The sequence below is a fragment of the Haliotis asinina genome, chromosome 1 (genome assembly GCF_037392515.1).
Source record: "Haliotis asinina isolate JCU_RB_2024 chromosome 1, JCU_Hal_asi_v2, whole genome shotgun sequence".
Taxonomy (NCBI): Eukaryota; Metazoa; Mollusca; class Gastropoda; order Lepetellida; family Haliotidae; genus Haliotis; species Haliotis asinina.
In genome coordinates, this window is record NC_090280.1 from 17,895,116 (window position 1) to 17,915,621 (window position 20,506).

Consider the following 20,506-nt stretch of genomic DNA (forward strand, 5'->3'; position numbering starts at 1 on the left):
TCACGTTTAACGACTATAGCAAAGTAGTGCGTACGCCGAACGGTGATGAGGCCAGTTATGCCATAGACAACATCTCTCTGGAGTTCGACATGGTTACTAGCCCGGAGCTGGCCAGGCAGGTTCGAAGCCAGTACTCTGGGAAGATGGCTATCCTGTACGATCGCGTACTGAGGCATAGATCAGTCGTGCGAGATAAGAGCGACACTGTGTGGAATATCAACCTGAACGTGCCGGCGAGATCGATGAAAGGTATCTTGGTCGTCCCCGTGGAGGATTACGATCCATTCCGGAGGGACAGCGAGAAGTTTTTCAACCCCGAGATTGAAAAGGTGGAAGTTACCATCGAGGGCGTGCCCAACCAGCTGTTCAGTCATGGTATGAGGCCACACCAGCAGTGGGATGAGATAAAAAAGCTACCAGTGGGGGATTACATAACAAAGGACCTGGACCTCGGCTCCGTGCAGATCGGTGAATACCTGACCACCAAGTACGCCCTATGGTTGGACATGCGATCCACGGATGATGATAAACTGCACGGTAGCGGGCGTCGTATAGATAACGGCAGCGAAGGGATAACCATCCAGATTACTAAGAAGGCTCAAACCGCTGGTAAGTTGAAATTATATCTGTACGTTATTATGGACGCGCAACTTAATATAGACAATGGGAGATTTGTGCAAGCCATCTACTGATGGGGGGTACCCCCCCACACCCCCCAACAATAAACTGCCCCACCTCCCCACTGACCCACACTGCGCTATCATATGCGGGCAGACTGGCTGTGGGAAGACCGTTTTCGTGTTGGATATGTTGGAGGGTTACTACAAGGATGTGTTCGATAACATCGTTATCATATGCCCTACTCTGGGTATGAATAAAACGTACGCGCGACCTTGGGTGATGACGGACCCGGACGTACACAAAATCGACCCTGGAACACGCCTGCAGGACTGGTTGAAAGCTCTTCACGAGAAATTTAAAGGGGAACCGACGCTGTTTATACTGGACGACTGCAGCGCTAATCGCGAGATAACAAAAAAGAGAGACATGCTATCGTACCTGGCCTTCTCCGGCCGTCATGCAAATCACAGCGTCTGGGTGCTAACGCAGAAGTTCAACTCGGTGTTGAAAGACCTCAGGGAGCAGACGCGATGGGTGGCCTTATTTCACTGCAAGGACAGGGATTCGTTCGAGGAGTGTTTGAGAGAGAACGATGTGATGAGTAAATTAGAACGGGAACGGGTAAAGAAACAGCTCGCTGAAACTAAACACGCTAAGCTCGTACTAAAGACCGACCAACCAGTAGCATATATAGTTTGCTAAGCAAAGCTAAGTAAAAGCTAAGCAAAGCTAAGCAAAGCTAAGCAAATGCTAAGCATAGCTATGATATTTGAAGTATTTGTCGTGTGCAACTTAACTTTCATTTCTCTGTGTTTTGTCTGCATCGGGTATTATATAGTTAAAACTAAATCTTACTTGTTATATTATAAGATGGAGTGTGAGGAATTGCTCGAACAGTTGGGGGGTACCCCCAGTGGGGGTGTGGGGGATTCCCCCATGCGAGAGAAACTGGTGGCGTTGGCTGTTGGCGGCAAAGCCAAACATTACTTTGGAGACTACACTCCAGATAAAATTAACAAAATGTCAGCCGAAGAAATCGATAAGCTGTACGCTAGATACGAGGCCCGGCTCGGAGCAGAAATGACAAAGACAATAGGATCGGCTATGACCCAGATATACACCGGTATTGTATCACAATTCCTTCCCATTCCACCAGAGCGCCGACTTTACCTGTGGGAGGACCTAGATAAAGACCCTTTTATCGAACACGCCGTGAGCTCTATCAGCTGCGGGCTGTACCACAAATATGGTATGTTGTTGGCTCCAGTGACGGCGGCGATTATCACGGCAAAACATTGCCAATTTGAGAGAAAGAATAATAATAATAGTATAGATGGATGCTGCACAGGAAACCCCAGTGGAGGTACCCCCAACAGTGATGGAGGAGACCCCACCCCCAACAGTGACCCCTTCAGTGGAGGTACCTCCAACAGTAACCAGACAGAAGAATCCTAAGAGAGTAGCTGCCGGTAAAAAACGGTGGTGTAACCAACATAAAGTGACCAACCCAACCCGACTGTTGTTGGCTGTAGGCGTAACTGCTGCCGTGGTTATAACATGGTTATACACCTCCCACAGTGAGCCACAACCCAACAGTGAGAACAGTGAGGGTATGGGGGTATCCCCCATGGTAGACCCGCATATCATGTTATAATTTAAAATATTTTATATCATATACATAATGTCTGAGGGGAAAACGTTCGTCAACGACGCATACCACGCCACAGTGGTAGCCAGTCTAGCCGTAGGGTACGCTCGGTTGACTAAAATGGTGCTTAAACAACCAACTATCAAGCTAGATTTCAACCTGCAGGATATGGGTATGCTCATAATGAACCTTGGTATGGCGATGGCCACAAAAGACATCCTAGTAAAACAAGGAATAATACCTGATAATATAATGAAATAAATATAGGGATGGCCACGATAGCTATGATGGTTGGTGGGGCGTTAGTGAATGCCCTGGCATTTTCCGGGAGTAATTTCCTCTTCTCGAAACTACGAGATGATCACGCGGCTGAAATACAGGAAGAAAGGAAGCGACACGATCTCGCTACTGAGAAATTACAAAGAGCACAGGCTGAGTACGCTAAAAAACGCCTCCAGAGGATCGATTTTATTAACGAACAACTCCAGCGTGAAAACCATGCCATTAAAACATTCAACGATGTCGATGAAGCAATGAAAGAATACTACCTACTAACTGGTAAACGATTGGAAGCGCTCAATAAACCCACACTCGCTCAGTACTACACACCATCCAAGGGACAAATGAATCGTGAACTGGGCTTCATAGTGTTGGGTATAGCAGCTACTGCGTTGGTTGTAAAGCAATTAAACTAAAATACCTATATAAGTAAACATGAGACCCGCTCCATACCGATGCGAATATATACTTATGGGGAAGACCGAGGCCTGTGGTAGGAAATGCAGGAATCAGGGGTTCTGGCCGAAGCAAAGCTGAACACAGTTAGTGAGCGTATTTCCACGGCACTCTCTGACAGTAAAATCTCAGAAGAGGAGTTTCGTTCAATCCTATCTGAACTCAAAAAATATAACGAAATGAAACAAGATATTCGATCCAAGTCTCGTAAGTCTGCTATCAGCGAGGACGAGAAAAAAAAGTACATAGAACAGGGAATACAAAAAGCCCAGCAAGCCTTTATTATGAACACCAAAGAGATCGTAGGCGGTTCACGTTAAACTGTTTCATCGATGTAAACGTGACATAGCCGTAAGCGAGCCACCGATCCTATATGGTCGGTCAAAACTTACAACAAATTATTGATCGTACCGTACGGCACAGTGTTACCGCCTGCCAAGTCACGGTAAACGTGATGGCGTGGCTTTGTAGTAGGGGCAATAATAGCAAGAGCTAATGGTCCCACCAAAGCCTCATTTAGTAAATGAGGCTTTTTAGAGGGGTTTTTGAAAAGTGTTTTCGGACTATCATTCCCTATACTACTATTGTAGAGATCCAATACCATGGACAATCTACCATGAATTCATATAGGTCTGTCCAATGTATCTATTGTGTATTTACTCAGTTTTGATTGGTCAATCAGAAATATTTGCAGTGAATTTGGATAAAAATCAGTTCTGATGGATACCTCAGACTGAAACAGCCCATTAGACAATTGTATCTCTGTGGAAGATAATGTTTACGGAAATGTTTTTGTATCCCTCACCTTGTGATAGCCTTTGCTAGACATTAGGAAGATGCTGGTTTGGTTCCTCTCATGGGTACAATGTATGAAGCCCATATCACTTGAACATTGCCCTCCTTCTTTATTGCAATGTACATGCCAAGAAATTTGACATTATAACAACTAGTAGGCATGTTCATGAAGAGTGTTTTACCACTGTGGAGGATATTGATGACTTTGTCTTCTTGTTTTTTCTCAAAATGATTAAATATTTTCTTACCAGTAACAGTCCGTCTTATCGAGTAGATTGTATGAGATATTTTTGTGAGGAAAAGTTTCAAACAGTTTCCATGAAGCTCCATACAAGTCTCCCCACGGGGTATTCCCTGGTTGGAGTTTTGGTGAAGGTTACTAATGCTAGTGATTTCCCCCATAGACATCCCTGGAGGTGCAGCAGCCAGACTATATGGAGAACATCAAGTTGATTAATGGTGTGGGGCAAAGCTACGGCTACATTGTCTACAGGAATACCCTCGACAAGGCAGGCTCACGGCTCAAACTGCCTGGACATGTCTCAGACAGAGCACAGGTGAGTGTCATGTACACTTCTAGTACTGGACCACCTCACCTCACCCCACCTCCTCACCACATTACCTCACCTCACCTGACCACATCACCTCACTGGACCTCACACTACACCACCTCACCACACCACCTCACTGGACCTCACACTGCACCACACCACCACATCACCTCACTGGAACTCACTGGAGCTCACTGGAGCTCACCTCACCTCACCTCGCCTCGCCTCGCCTCACTGGACCTCTCCTACACTTCGTCACCTGACCTCACTGGATCTCCCTCACATCAACTCAACTCAACTCAACTCACACTATATCACCTCACCTCTGGGTCCTGCAGCAGACAGTTCAAGTAAAATGTCACAAAATTTATCAATGGCTTTACCTGTAATTAAGAAACATTAGAAACACATGTAATTTAAAGACAGAAAAATAGAAATAAAACAATTTGAGCTGCTTCATACAGTTGCTGACTGCTGACTAGTTGGTGGTGAGTCATGTATGAGTCATGTATACTCAAAGTTTCAATATGTTCCTGTCAGTATTGTCCAGTGTACTTAGGACTGAGACGTATACAGTGAGGAGTTATGTCCCTTATCTACAAATCAAGATGGCAGCTGCTGTAAGTCCCAGATCATTCCCAGTGCTATCACGGTGTAGTGGTTAGAACGTCCACCCAGAGGGCGGAGGTTGCACGTTCGATTCCTGGCCTCATCAAATACCGAAAGGTGTTAATAATAGTACTTGTCAGTCCCTGCCTGGTACGCGACATTAATGGGTACAACATGGATCGATTGGAAAGGAGTTTGTAGGGTAGGGTATTCATGCTTGACTGTGGCATGGTATTTCAGTGGGCTAACACAATAAAAACAGTTCTAGTTTGGGCTTGTACAAATAGCCAGCCACACATACACGTGGATGCACATAATCACATGAGTGAAATATTCTAAAGTACGACGGAAAGCCACATTTCATCTTATCTGCAGGTGCTATCTTCATTTTTTTCTTACGTGTTTATTTGGGCTTCTTGAAAGTGATTATTCAATTTTTAGGTAATGATGTTTCATTCTAAAATTTTTAGAGAGAGAGAGTCAGAGAGAGAGAAAGAGACGGAGAGAGAGAGAATACAAAAATGAACATGATACTCTCTTGTGTGTCATGTTGGTAGAGCTATCCCAGTTGGTCACACATGTGTCAGCCAAGTCAGTGATACTGACCACCCCATCCCATTAATTGTCTGTTATGACAAGAATGGGTTGCTGAAGACCAATTCTAACCTGGATCTTCCTTGGGTTTATCAGGTGAACCCAACTAGGGACTTCTAGACAGTATCGCACAACACAAAACCAAGTAACTGGACTTTGAAAATGCTTTCTGTTCAGACTGAACATATCCTGTAGACAGAAAGTATCTGTCTTCTTTGGCGGGCAGTTTAGAAGTTGAGGTGATGAAGAATGATGACAATTTGGGGGATAATTAAATGTCACGTCTTGATAAGAGCATTAGAATCTATGTTGAAAGGTCGTCTTTCACAGAATAAAACAAGTTGTATATTCATTAAAATTGTCATCATTCTTTTGAAAATGTGTGCTAATAGCATTTTTAATGCCTGCTAATGTCCTTGAGAATGTGTGATGACCTAAAACATTTCTAGACAAGGTTTTGAAAATAAATCCTGTTTTAGATTCTACTGAATTCCAAAGAGACAGCCATATTGGATTGGCACAAAAACGACCCGGAGATTCACTTGGAAGATGTCAGGGTAGGTAACTCTTCACATAGCTTGAGAATGTACACGTCTAGCAATATGATTATTGAGTATTTTCAGTATGAGAGCCTGAAATTCCATTCTACAGAAAGTCAGTTTGGTTTTTGATTCCTTTGCCATAAATGTTCTTTGTCATTATTTGCTGTACCCATTATTTGCTGTACTCAATGACACTGCTGTGTAGAGTTATGCCCCTTACCTGTGGCAGTATCTGTAGCTATTGACTTTACACATTAGTGTTAGAAACCTTTGAAAATTTCCATCTAGACTACAGGTCAAGTAAGTGGACAATAATAGTGGTCCTGTTTCTGCCTGACTGGTCCAAAACAACACACGCAGATTCACAAAACTATCAATGCAAACATATTCATTTGAACTCTTACTGCTTTTATGTTTTTTTAAATCACTGGCCACCAGGACAACTGCAAACTTACCAATTTCTGGTCCTGATAAATGTTTACTAGTCATGGACCACAGGAGCAGCCTAAATTTTGCACACTGATCAGCATACTTGTATGTTGCAAAGTCTATTTATACCTCACCTTTGTCCCACTGACACTTAGTGATGAAAAATGATGCACTATTCCTTGACCTGGTGGGGCCTCATGCGCACCATAGAAATACAATGACTCATAACAATCAGGCATAAGCTGGCATATCCTACCAAACCTGCCAATATTTTCAACTTGTTTTCACTTTTTCTAGCGATCAGTTAGCACTCACAATCTTCATAGATTGCACACTTTCCAACATCCAGTGCAGTGCTTAAATCAATACATGGAGCAATGTAAATAGTTGAGTCTGGACCACACAGTCCAGTGATAAGCAGCATTAATCTTCATAGTGCGATGCACACTTTCCAACATCCAGTGCAATGCTTAAATGAATGCAGGGAGAATATAATATGTAGCTTACTCATGTCATGCTTTGTGTCTACACATAATAGTTATTACACCCCTGAACAATAAATTTGTATATCAAAGGGTGGTAACAGAATTTGAAGATACAGTGTACTCTGTCAAACTAGGACTTGGTGTCATGGCCTTTCTCAGATTGCTGTACAAAATGAACGTGTGGTCCCCATGTAATCCTTGTTTGTTGTTATATTGAAAAAAGCTCTGTAGCTTGGACTCTCATTATTTCAGATTGGACCAAAGTGTCTGTCTGAAAAGGTAGTTACACTTAAAAACATTGCAGTATGATCCAGACATAGATTAGGCAATAGGCCGTGAATAAACAACCTGTGAATTGGTTTGGGTATTTTCTTTTATTTAATGAGCAGGAAGTCAGCTTGGCAATGACAGTTTTTGCGTGAATACATAAATTATTTAGACCCATGTTTAATTACATTTAAATATGATTAAGGTTTCATAAATGTATGTTACAAAAACGTGGTTCTAAAAACAATGAATACGCCAGAGAATATAGCATGTGATCGAAACAAGCAATTTGATTGGCTGGTCAAATTGTCAGCAAAATGCTTCCTTTCCCACACATACATTTGCTTCAAGGAAACATTTTGTATTTGCAACAGGTTGTCATTGAATTCACGATGAAGGTTGGAAATGTATAGCTTTCATGATATTTGTCACATCTACTCTTGTATGTATGTATGTATAACCATGGTGTTCTGATTTCTGCGTCGAATTTGAAATGTAGATCTTGAGTTTAACATTTCTCAATTTTTGCAAACATAATAATTGATGTTCATGTCTTTTAACTGTAAAAATATTGATCTAAATTCATATTTAATTCATCAGCAGTGTTACTGTAATATATCTTACGGCCAACACAAGGTCAGTTCTGAAATCTCTTGACCAGGGAATAATTCGAACCTTCAGTCTATAGGAAATTTCTCTATCTAATTTGGACTTTTAGTCGGTCCTGAGCCTGTCAGAATTAGACAGAGTATACTGTAGTTATTTGAATGAAAATGTGGGAAGCAACAGGAAACTTAGACAGGATCTTGATGAAGCAGTTGTCGCCTGGCATGAAAAAAGAACCCCAGGATAACTCATAGTGGCAACCTCAGCTAGAATTGATGTGAGTACACTTGTGAGAAGTGGTTTAACTAGTTAAACCCATGTTAACTAGTTAAACAAGTTTGCACTCACGAATGAAAGAAGGTGGTTGCCAAATGATACCTAGGAATATATTATGCAAGCAGTATGTGAACTTACTTCACATTTGCGGGACATAAGGGACCTTTTTATAATATATTTTGGGGATGGGGGTGTCAGGAGAATGATGATTTTAAGTGGTGACGTTTTTGTCCTTTGGGGATAAAAGTCATCAATTTTATACACATATACATGACAATGTTGTGCTTAATAATTATGGGGTTGGATCGGGCTTAATTCAACTTATTCAGCCTGATGTAAGAATGAAGAATGTCGAGTTTTGATATGTTCACATGACTTTGACAAAGTACCATGTACGATCCTCGAGCAGGGAGTACAAAAGTCATATTATCCATCTCACATAAATATAAACAAGTCACTTCAATACGTATTGTTTTCTTATGATTTAGTAAGAACACTTGGCTAAATAAATGCATTAGCACATCATGTCGAGGGAAATACAGGGTTTCATCAGTCCCTCATGAGGTTGTATTCCCCTTGCCACCTCAGGTCCTTACTTGTGACTGACATAACCCTGTATTTCCCTTGACACGATGTGATAACTTACATTATTCTCCCTACAGGTCTTACAGTGTCAAACAGAAACACGGAGAAGTGTTTTCTCTAGCATATATACCGTCAATGATGGATAATTACAATGTACAGTGACGTGCATAAGTATTGCAACAAACATGGCTGACGTCACCGGTGTTGAGCCAAACGGGCTCAACAAAAACATGTCGTTGAATAAAAACAGATGCAGTGACTTACCGAAACTTGTTAATATTTGGTAATAAAACCCTTCTGGATTATAACACTTCGAATTCTCTTTGGGATCGACCGGTATAAACTCCAAATGTACACTTGTGGAAGAGTGGCCCAGATTTGTTGTACAGAAGCTATTAAATCCTCACAGGAGTTGATGTTTTCACAGCGTTTCTGAAGTTTGATTTTTACACATCTCCACACATTTTCTATTATATTAATGTCCGGGGATTATGAAGGCCAGTCCATTCCTGGGATGTTATTATTAGTTTTCCAGGAAGTGGTCTTCCGAGATCGGTGTACAGGCGCATTGTCATCTTGATATATCCAGGGGCCGTCTCCGAATTCTTTAGCTACAACAGGCCACATATTGGTATCCAGTACATCAATATACTTGCCAGAGTTGATATTTCCTTCGACTGGAGTCAGTACGCCAACACCATTGTAACTAATACATCCCCAAAACATTACACTCACCGTGACAGAACATTTCAAGACGTTTAGACATTCCGGTCTCCACGTTTCGTCGGCCTTTCTCCAAACAGAAATAATTTTACTTTTTCCCAAAAAAACTTGTGTTTCATCAGTAAACAACACTTTCTTCCACCTATCAAGTCCCCACATCAATTTACCCCTACACCATCTGACACGCTTCTGACGGTTGACCTGTGAAATGGTGATACCCTTTCTTATCTTTCGTTTTTTAATGCCAGCATGATGTAAATGTTGCTGAATTTGTCCTGCTAGAAACTTGATTGTAATGTTGAGAATTAAATTGTTCAGTTATATCTGTCAGAGAACGTCTCCTATTCTGACGAACAACGCGATAGAGTCTCCTGTCACCCCTCAAACCAATTATACGCGGCCGACAATTTCGAGGCCTGTTTTCTAAGCTTTCACCGTTGCCAAACTTTTTCAAAATTCGTCCAATAGTAGACGTGTGAACAGCTAGCAATTCTGCAATCTTACTATTTTTCAAACCTTTCTGATGTAATTCAATTATCAATTCTTTTTGCCCTCCAGTCAATTCCTTCGCACTGCAAGCCATGTCGTCAGTTTGGCACGTGAAGGACGTAAACACAAACAATGACGTCATAAACGGTGTCATACGAAGAAGCAGCCTCTCAAATATGATCACTCCAAATTTTACAAGAAAACATTCAGTGGTTTTCCAAACTGAGGCTTTTGTTTGCAGTAAATATTTCCGTGGTTTTTGCAGCTAATGTGTTTGTTGCAATACTTATGGCACGTCACTGTAGATGATCATTTGATGAAGCTACATAACAAGAACTGAAGCGCAGTGACTATAAATGGATAATTCAACCCCACTTCCTTTGTTGGCCTGGTGGTTGTGTGGTAGAGTGTCTGCCTAGAAATCTGAGAGATGCAATTCCAATTTTGCTATGGAAAACATTTGCTCTTTGAACATAATCTTGTTGCCACAAGTATTGGGTAGACCGGTTCGCAAAAAGTGTACCACAGTATATCATATTACAAAATTTGAATGGCAAACCTGTGTTAAACCCATGTTAACCCAGTTACAACTCGTGTTAATCCAGTGTTACACCAGTTATACCAATATCAAACTAGTTAAACCAGTTTTAAACCAGCATTAACCCAATTACACCAGTGTTACACCAGTTAGACCATTGTTAACCCAGTGTTTAACCAATTCACTAGTGTTGACCCCATGTTAAACCAATTACGATAGTGTTGAACCCATGTTAAGCCAGTGTTGAACCAGTTAAATGAATGTTAAAACAGTATTAAACCCACATTAAGCCAGCTTTAAACCAGTTAAACCATGCTAGATCCATGTTAAACCAGTTAAACTAATGTTAAACTAGTGTCTCACCACTAGTGTTGAACGAAGTAAACTAGTGCTAAAACAGTTTGAACCAAGTTCACTAGTGTTAAACCAATTAAAATAGTGCTTAAATTGTGATAAACCAATTAAACATGTGTTAAACCATGTTACCCTTGTGATAAACCAGTTGAACAAGTGTTACTTTTGTATTGAACCAGTTAAACACATGTTAGACCCGTGTAACCAATTAGACAAGTGTTAAACCCATGTTAAACTAGGTATACAATGATAAACCAGTGTTAAACTAGTGTGAAACCGGTGCCATAACAGTTAAACCCATGTTAACCCAGTGTTTACCAAGTATTGCTAACTTTGCGAGCTAAGACAGTTCCTAACTAGTTACGACAGGAGTTAGGACAGCCTACTGTAAGGATAAAACCCATGCTCGAAATGATCCTATCCCTGTCCTAACTTTAGGTACAGATGCTGACTAGGGTGGCGAGCTCTTCAGTATGTGAGACAGACAAAATCTTCATTAAGTTGGAGATTCACCTAAATAATACCAATAATTCATTGCATGAAAAACACATATTCAAGGGCGCCTACGCTCGTTTACAAGATAAATGGTAAGACTAGAAACTGAATTAAAAAGTTTGAAAGTGGTGAAATTCAACTTTTGATGGACTTACTTGATCTGGAAGAAATAATAGTTATTTATTGCTAGAATCAAGATTCATATCTTGTATCCAGAAAGACAGTGTGAACATGTAGTCAAATAGATTTAAAATATTTGATCAGTTCTGAGTATTGTTACCTGTTAATATATTTGATCTTTTTATCACATCAAATTCATTTATTCAAAAAGGAGAAAACATTTTCTGTCAGATTTTGAAACGGTCGTCCAAAGAGCATTAAGACGTGTGAAAAATATTTTCATTTGTTTTTTTTTAATAATTATCATAACTTGAACTTCATTTATGCGTCATCTCACAAAGTAAAAATTCACTTGAAATAAACAGGACATAATTCCTTTATTGAGTTGGCCTTGACCTTGACATTTCACAGCAGTGTGACAGAAAAGAGCGATGTTGTGAATTAAAATGTATAGAATAGGTAAGAATTGAAGTACTTTCGTTTGTAAATCTAATGATTTTGTGTATTGCAGCAAGTGTGTCTATTCAACTCACACTTCTCAACTCATAAAAATCTGTGCACCATAAAAACTGTTTAGTGTTGCTAAATTAAGAAACAAGTACCACACCATGTTTACTTCCACTAAGGTAGATCTAGGACAAGTCAGAACCTATCCTAGTATTTGTCCTAAGGTAGGATATCCTAGCACTAGGATATTTTTGAGAAGAGGGCAGGAAAAAGACCCCTGGATCAAAGTTAGGATATACTAGGGCTAGGAAGCTTTCAAGAACTTTGGCTCAGGCTTAGACCAGTTAAACCCAGTGTTGAAGTGTTAAACCAGTGTTAAACCTGACTCATTCACTGAAACAGTGATACCATCCCAACTGATATGGCTATAATAGCAGTACAGAGTCCAACCAAGTGTCGGTCAGTATACACCTGTTATCAATGCCTCCAGTTACACTGGGTAGGCGACAGTCTAGTGGTTACTTCGTTTCCTTTACCAAAGAAAAACCTCAACAGGTTAAGTCGGTTGACTTCAGAACCACAGATGCCATCCTGCCCATTTTTTCCAACATTGGGAGACTATCATAGTGGGAGTCCGTTCCAGTGACAGGACTTGTAGCTGACTAGATTCATAAAATGACGTTATTTAATTTGCCCTGATGGTCATGAGTTCAAATCCCTCATATTTCGTGATGATTGTTTTTTATTTCATTTTTATAGTTTGCTTTATTTTAAAAATTATTTTTAGTCCAAATGATGTTGGAAATTCTTGAATTTATTTTTTCATAAATAATATTACATTTTCAGTAAGGTAAAAGTAATTGTTTTGATTTTCAATTGTATTTAAATAATTAATGATTTCATATATTATGATCAAATCAATTAATGTATATTTTTATTAGTTATGATTTGAATATTTTGTTCAAAGTGATATTTAAATGTGAAAAAAACGACATCATTGCAAGAATGTGACAAGCAGCTGCCTTGGAGCTCAAATGATCTTTGCTGAACATTGCTCAACATTAATTTATAAAACAACCACCACCACCAACAACAACAACAAAATGAACAAAAAATGTTTCTTAACTTTGAGGTTTGAACCTGTGTCTCTGAGACAAAGATCTTGTCTAGTGTTCAAATCAAGAATCCTTGATGATAACAGTAACCATGACAATACCATAAAACAGGTGACAGGACAGCGCCTGTGGTCTCACTGCTGCGTCTCCAAGGAAACGGCAGCAGTGGGGTAGAATGATATATTCTAGCCAAAGGGCCGGGATGTCATCCGAAGTAACCACACAACCAAGCCTGCACCTGGGTGGAGAGGGGAAATATAAGCTATATACACCGACAGGTAGAAGCTATTTATATCCTGGAGATCAATCAACCAATCACACTGGTCTCACAGCTAGAGGATACTGTGATAAGGGTTAGACACTTTCCATTCACTGTTACCAACTCTTAAGAGGGACCAATAGAGCATGTTGCTACTTGTTATTATCAAGCTCTCTTACTATACTGCAAGTCTAGACTCTCTCAGGTTCTCACTGGGACTCGATTGATTTAAAAGGAAATATTTTTTTCTGTCAAGGTTATTTACATTGTGAGACTAGTCTCACTGTCCCTGAAGCACATTAGAGTCTCTTCTTTGCAGCTCATGCTGCAGTGCTAAAGCCCTGAATGAAACAACATTCTGTCATATTCAGAAGCTAACAGTGAGTCAATCTCATGTAAGGCTGACACAGAATCAGTTGGTTTTCATGGCATCAGTCAGCTCAATCTGCCCAACTGCATGTGGGTGACCAGTGTAAAACTAGCCCTCCATGACCACCTCTTATGTCTGGAGCAGTCTAACAATTCATTAAGTCTAAAAATAACATTGCCCACTACCTTCTAACTGAGCAGTGTTTATGTTAATCTGGTTCTGTAATGTATTGTCAATAGAAAGTCTGACCTACATCTGACTGTGACGTCAGGTGACCTAAATATTCTGAGCCGCCATTTTGGGTGTTGCCATATGTGATATTTCGTCCTAAGTGTGAGATATATGGTTCAACTAGCCATTTTCAATCATATCCATCCTATAGTACACAATATACAGTCCACCTGCAGCTAAATATCACACAGCTGAACATACGTTGTTGTATATGAGCCTTAATTTGTGGATAGATTCTGTGGGGGCAGGCTATGGCTGTTGGTTACTTCGTATTGTTCGGTTTGCTCACCCAAGTTGATAAAAGTCGGCATCAACAGACTTGTGTCTCATCACAGGTTGGTTAATATGCCGGCAAGGACCATGGCTGCCACCCTGCCCAACCACTTTGAAGAAATATGTAGGAATACTTTCACAAAACACACTCAATGAGCTACTTATCTTTGAAACTCTTCCACATGGAGAGTTTATGAGTTCAGATCCACCAAGTCATAACAGCAGAAATTATCATAACAGTGTTTGCCATGTTTTTTGTTTTTTTATTTAGAGTTATTTACAGCGTTGCCTAGGGTTGGTATAACAATTACAAGTAAAATGAGAAAATCCAAGAAAATCAAATTAAAAAATAAATAAAGAACTGAAATTGTGTGCTCTGGCATCCTAGCAACAGCAGGTCACTTTGTGTTGACTATGCTTGTGTTATCCTGAGGTCCAGGTTCACAAAGTGATCTTACCTATAAGTCTACATTAATATTATCTGGTCTAGCCATGTAAAGAAACTCATGTTCTTTACCTTTGATGGAGAGGTATAACAAATACCTATGTTTTCAGTAAATAGTTACTAGCATGTACAGGACAATTGTATATTATTCCCAGTAAATGTCAAATTTTGCAGAGAAATCATTTTCAAGTAGTGTAGTCTGAAAGCACATTACCCTGTAAGCTTTACAAAATCTGAAAATTACATTTTATTTATTATTGTTTAATTTATGCACATTGTAGACTGATATTTATGATTACTGCTAGACACATATTAAATGATCCTTGCGCACAAAACGTATTTGTGACAAGAGAGGCGGTACAACGAATTGGGCGAGTACACTTGGCTGCTACAGGTAGCTTGACGATTATGCATGTGCAATACATGCTAACCGTGACGTGAAATCAACACCTCATATTCCTTCGAATGATAAGACTGCAATTTCAGGCATAAGATACTGATATTCCATGCTAACCTTTAGTTAAGACGAAGACAAATAGATGATTGGGGCATTGACAAGCATTTTAGATATTGAACAATTTTGCTAAAAAAGACCCCAGGAAAATGTCATTTGCTTTGTGAAATGGATCGGTGGTCCTAAACATATTTGCTCAGTATATTGTGTTGATTCAATTCTTTGGGATTGTACCTGTTCCCAAATCGAGTGTGCTATAACAATTCATGCATGAAACGCCCGGGGAAAATGAACTTCTCGATATTTATCAGACCACCTGTCTTCCTCTTGTTTCAAGTGGATCATTCTGTGGGGCGTTCCCAAGTAAGCAAATTGGGGTCATTTGTCAGGTCGTGGATCATCTTATATGTGTTCACCAGTAGAACATGCGAATGTGATGAGATTTGTTTGAAAAAAGCATTAATATTAATACTGTCCATAAACATTAGCATTAATAACAAGCATTGTCGTTAAGGTGATGTAATCTCCATTGCAAATTATCAGTCAAACGTAAAGGTCACGTGCAACATGTTATGATTCAGTCCCTGTTGATGTTTATGAGTCTGTGCTGTACGGTAGTACCTACTCTTGTTTGACAACGGTATAAGAATCTATAAGTTGCATCATATATGATTGAAGAAGTTATTTTCCACAAAATTAATAATCTTACTTTCTTGATGTATGGTATGAAAAGGCCTGTGACAATGAATGGAAAAAGATATTTGCTGTGCTGAATTCATGAAAAGAGGAGCGATGGGGTAGCCATGTGGTTAGAGCATTAACTTGCCACGCCAGTTCAATTCTCCACATGGGTACAATGTGTGAAGCCCATTTCTGGTGTCACCTGGTGTAATATTGATAAAAATGGTGAAAAATGTAACTCACTCACTCATGAAGGAAATACTAGTATATAGGTGGTGATTAGGATAATTATCAGATCTCTACAGCACAGTACATATATTCACATCCCAAGACCCTCATCTTTCTAAGGATCCTTATGATTAATTTTGGAGTTTTCCTGAACATGCTTTGCCCTTTCTGTGACTTGTTTGTAGTTTGCTGGAAACATACATAGTTCCATATTTATTGATGTGGGAACTACACATTTCTACAGATTTTCCAACAAATGATCCAACTCAAATACCCTTTTAAGTTTTCATGAGCTTCTTCTGAAAACTAGCCTGTGTACAACATACTGTTGTGAAAATTTACATTGTTCTGTTGTCTGACAACAAAAATGGCAGCATTAAGATTATTATTTACTTAACGGGTCTTCAACAACCCATGCTCTTCGTGAGACAGGACTGATGGTATTGGGTGGTCTGGCTTACTGACTCAGTTGATGTGTGAAATGCTCTTGACATCAGTCACAGCAGGACCTTGTTTTACTCTCAGTGATTAAGGTATAACTGGAGTACTGCTGAATGCAGTGTTTGACAAATAAACAAAAAATGCTGAATGATGATAATGGTGATAACATATGTCACAGTGTGAAATAGCTCCTGGGGCAATTGCATGTAGCATTAGTGAGAAGTTGGTCATTTTACTCACGGTACAACTCAAACACAGCCATTTTATCTTGTCAGTTGATCTAAATGTTTTTGGAAATATCATTTTTTGTTTGTCATATTTTGATAAAAATGGTAAATATAAAATATTTACATGAAAAAAAATGTTCCGCAAAGTAGAGACTTGAACCCACCTTTCCTAATCGACAGGCTTATCTACTGTTGCTGACTATTTGACACATTTTCAAATGATTTAGACCCAAAATTGGTGTCAGGATAGCGTCAGTGGTTGTACCACGGGGCTTGGAACCCGTCTCCTCTTCTTCTGTAAGATGGCTGCATCCTCGGTTTGGACCCATGACAAGTAAGTATGCAAGAATATCGAAGTAGCCACATGACTGAGCCTGACCCACTGATCTGTGGGGGAAAATAAGCTATATAGCCTGACTGGCTGTGGTGCAATACAGTGGAGTGAGGCTCTCCACTGGAGAGGTGATATATTGTGCATACTGAATCAATAAGCTTCTGTGTCAGTACAGTTACATGAGGCTCTGTGTGGGAGGGATGCATGGTTGAAAATACAGGATCTGCAGGAGGGGTAACTTGGTAAATGGTACAGTTTTGTGATTCGGTTGTGTGAGGGTCTGTATGGGGGTAACATAAGTGCTAATGCAGATGTGTGAGAAGCTTTTAAAGGGCCACATGGTCACTGATACAGTAGCCTGTCTCACAGTCCCACAGTATTTTCCAACTGCCTGTTCCTCTCTGCAATGCTAAACCCTTAAATGAAGCAAGTCTAGATTTCCTCAAGTTCAGGCTCTGAATCGCCCTGGGGCTGCTTTTCAATTAAAATGGGTTTGTTTGCTACTATCCAAATGGTATATATTTAGAGACTGTGGCACAGTCTAATGATACAGTTGTGTGAGGGTCTGTATTAGGTAACATGGGTGAAAATATAGATTGTGTGAGGGTCTATAGGAGTGGCAATGGCTGAAGACAGTAGTGTGAATATCAGTATGAAGGTTAACATGGGTGAAAATACAGATTATGTAGGTACTAAAGGAGTGGAAACATAGCTGATGATACAGTTATAGGTCTGTACTACAAGTAGTGAGTGAGTGAGTGAGTTTAGTTTAGCTTTTAGCAATATTCCAGCAACACACACTTTTGGGGGGGAGGTTCGAACCTGAGTCTTCGGTATGAGAAGCTTGAAGTAACATTGACAGAATACATAATGGAAAACATTTTCTGATTGTTGTGCAAGGTTTAGAGACATCAGCATATACCGTTATCCCAGCATGTTAAACACAATTTGTTTACTGTTTTATTTCTGAATGGATGTTCGTGTACCCGGAGCACACTCTACAGTTTGCTAACTGTGTGACATTGATTCTAAATCACACAATCCTGTGATTTATATTACAGTAATCAATATAAGCAATTGGAATACAATGACAGGCATCAACCAGGTCAGCGAGTCGACCATGCATGATTACCTCAACTGCCCGTTATGACATACATGGGTCGCTGAAGATCAGTTCCATCATGGATCTTTATGACTGCATATGGATCTTGACTATCTTTGGTATATTAATCTGTAGTGAAGACAGAGCAAATCATTTGATAAAAATATCCCCTCGAACATTTATGATGACTATTTATTAGTTCAGTATATCAGTTAACATCTTGGTCAGACGCAGGAGTCTGACTTGAGTACATAAAGTACAGTATTAAGTGACAGCTAGAATTGTTGAACTTGCCAAATGTTTGAGCCCAGTAAGCATGGTTTTACCCCTAATATCCATTGGAAAATTCTAATGGGTTGTCGGGGTTTGGGTAGCCTAGTGGTTAAAGTGTGCGCTTGTCTTGGGGAAGATCCAGTTCGAAGACATGTGTGAAGCCATTTCTGGTGTCCTCCATCATGATATTGCTGGTATAAAAGCAGAGTTAAACCATACTAACCAAATCAAATGTGCTTACAAAAATTGTGGGAATCAAACCTGGCCTTTCTGTGTGATGTGTAGATACTTCGACCACTTACCTCCCCTTCCACCTTTAAGCTTGCACTGATGGACATTGTGTCTACATCAAGGTGCTAGGTGAATGCTCATTAATCTGTGCGATGCTGGATATGGAAAATCTCTCTCTCATGTCTTTTCATACAAATTTTTCATACGAAATATATCAACACAGGGTCCAAAACATGGACAAAAATAACTTAATGCAGTGACATCTTTATTTACAACTAAGGGAGATGACAGTAGTCAGTAAATATCGACCAATCAGAAATATGCACAAAACGATATGTCCTTGGAGGTGTATACTGCTTGATCTTCTACAATTGCTGTTTCCTGTGGAAACCATTGTTGGAAGATAATACTGTGAGCACATTTTTGTTTCTAGATAATGTCGTTAAATTATTCATTATGTGTTGTGTGATGTTTGATGAAGGTGAGGTGAAATGGGGCTTAACTTTGGACGTAGAGCATTTTGTACTAGCTCAGACTTAAGCTGGTTATACAGGGCTTGATTTAAAAGATGATAAGCTACTTACACCATGTGCAACCTAGCATAAGGACCTAGTTGCACCAACCGAATTCCTGTTGGAACATAGTGTGTTAAATGAGGATTTGGTGCATATAAACATATGTCCGTAACATGGTAACAGTGAAACCATAGCAACACACAGACACGGCTGATCACTTGTTTACAAGAGCGGTCATAGGCGAGACTCATATTTGAATGGCAGTGTTTCAGTGCCATAGCTATTCAAAATTTTGAAGAAAATGAGCTGACATATTTATTCTTTACATATTTATAGTTTTATAGATCTTGTTGATTTATTTCTTTAAAATTGACTTGCACCTTGTTCAAGTTAACTCATACACAGTTCTTAATATTGGTTTGTACCAGTGCAAGTTAGAAAGTACTAAATCGAACCCTGTTATATAGTGCTATCTCACTGAGATGCCATGCAGCAGTTAAGTATGATTATCTCACTCAGACACAGTATACTCTGAGCTGACTAATTCATGTTAATGCTCAGTGCCAGGGAGGAACAAGAAGTACCATATTTAATGTCTTTTGGCATGCCGCTCTCCAAGCAGATGTTGTAACCACTACACAACGGAGACAGCTTGATGATGGAGGAAACGAAAAAGGTTGTTTTGTTGAAGTGTCATATTAGTTCATCATTGTGAATGCAAACACATTCAGCTTAAGCGATTCGACCAGCTGACCATCTTATATAATTTCGCAATTGTCATCTTCACAGTGTGGTTGCATTTCAGGCAAACACGGTGCTGGACATTGTTGTGGAAAACTTGGGGCGTGTCAATTACATCCTGGCTGGGTCTGAGGTCCTCAACACACAGCGCAAAGGTGAGTTTCTACAATGTAGGATAAGTCACTACAGTGTAGGGTGAATTACTACAGTGTAGGATTAGTTCCTGAGTGAAGGATGAGTTACTGCTGTGGAAGGTGAATTATAAAAGAGCAGGGTGAGTTATTGTAGTATAGAGTTACTGCAGTGTAGGGTGAATGTCTACAGTTTAGGGTGAGTTTCTACAGTCTGTGGTGAGTTACTGTATAATGATTTACTGGAGTGTATCGTTAGTTACCAGAGTGTAGGGTGAGTAACTACAACATAGGGTGAGTCACTACAGTGTAGGGTGAGTTACTAGTTACTATAGTACAGGTTGAGTCACTGCAGTGTGTCTTGAGTTACTAGTTACTATAGTACAGGTTGAGTCACTGCAGTGTGTCTTGAGTTACTAGTTACTATAGTACAGGTTGAGTCACTGCAGTGTGTCTTGAGTTACTAGTTACTATAGTACAGGTTGAGTCACTGCAGTGTGTCTTGAGTTACTAGTTACTATAGTACAGGTTGAGTCACTGCAGTGT

The 20,506-nt window shown here is 39.9% G+C and overlaps 1 protein-coding gene across 1 annotated transcript in view; it reads left to right on the forward strand.

Annotated features, from left to right (window-relative positions):
* LOC137287600 (beta-galactosidase-1-like protein 2) overlaps positions 1–20,506 on the forward strand; it is an 80,778-nt gene that overhangs the window by 49,863 nt on the left and 10,409 nt on the right. The window contains exons 12-14 of the mRNA XM_067819977.1: positions 4,204–4,356; positions 6,033–6,110; positions 19,894–19,984. Coding sequence (XP_067676078.1) covers positions 4,204–4,356; positions 6,033–6,110; positions 19,894–19,984 — 322 coding nt within the window. The remainder of the gene's footprint in view (positions 1–4,203; positions 4,357–6,032; positions 6,111–19,893; positions 19,985–20,506) is intronic.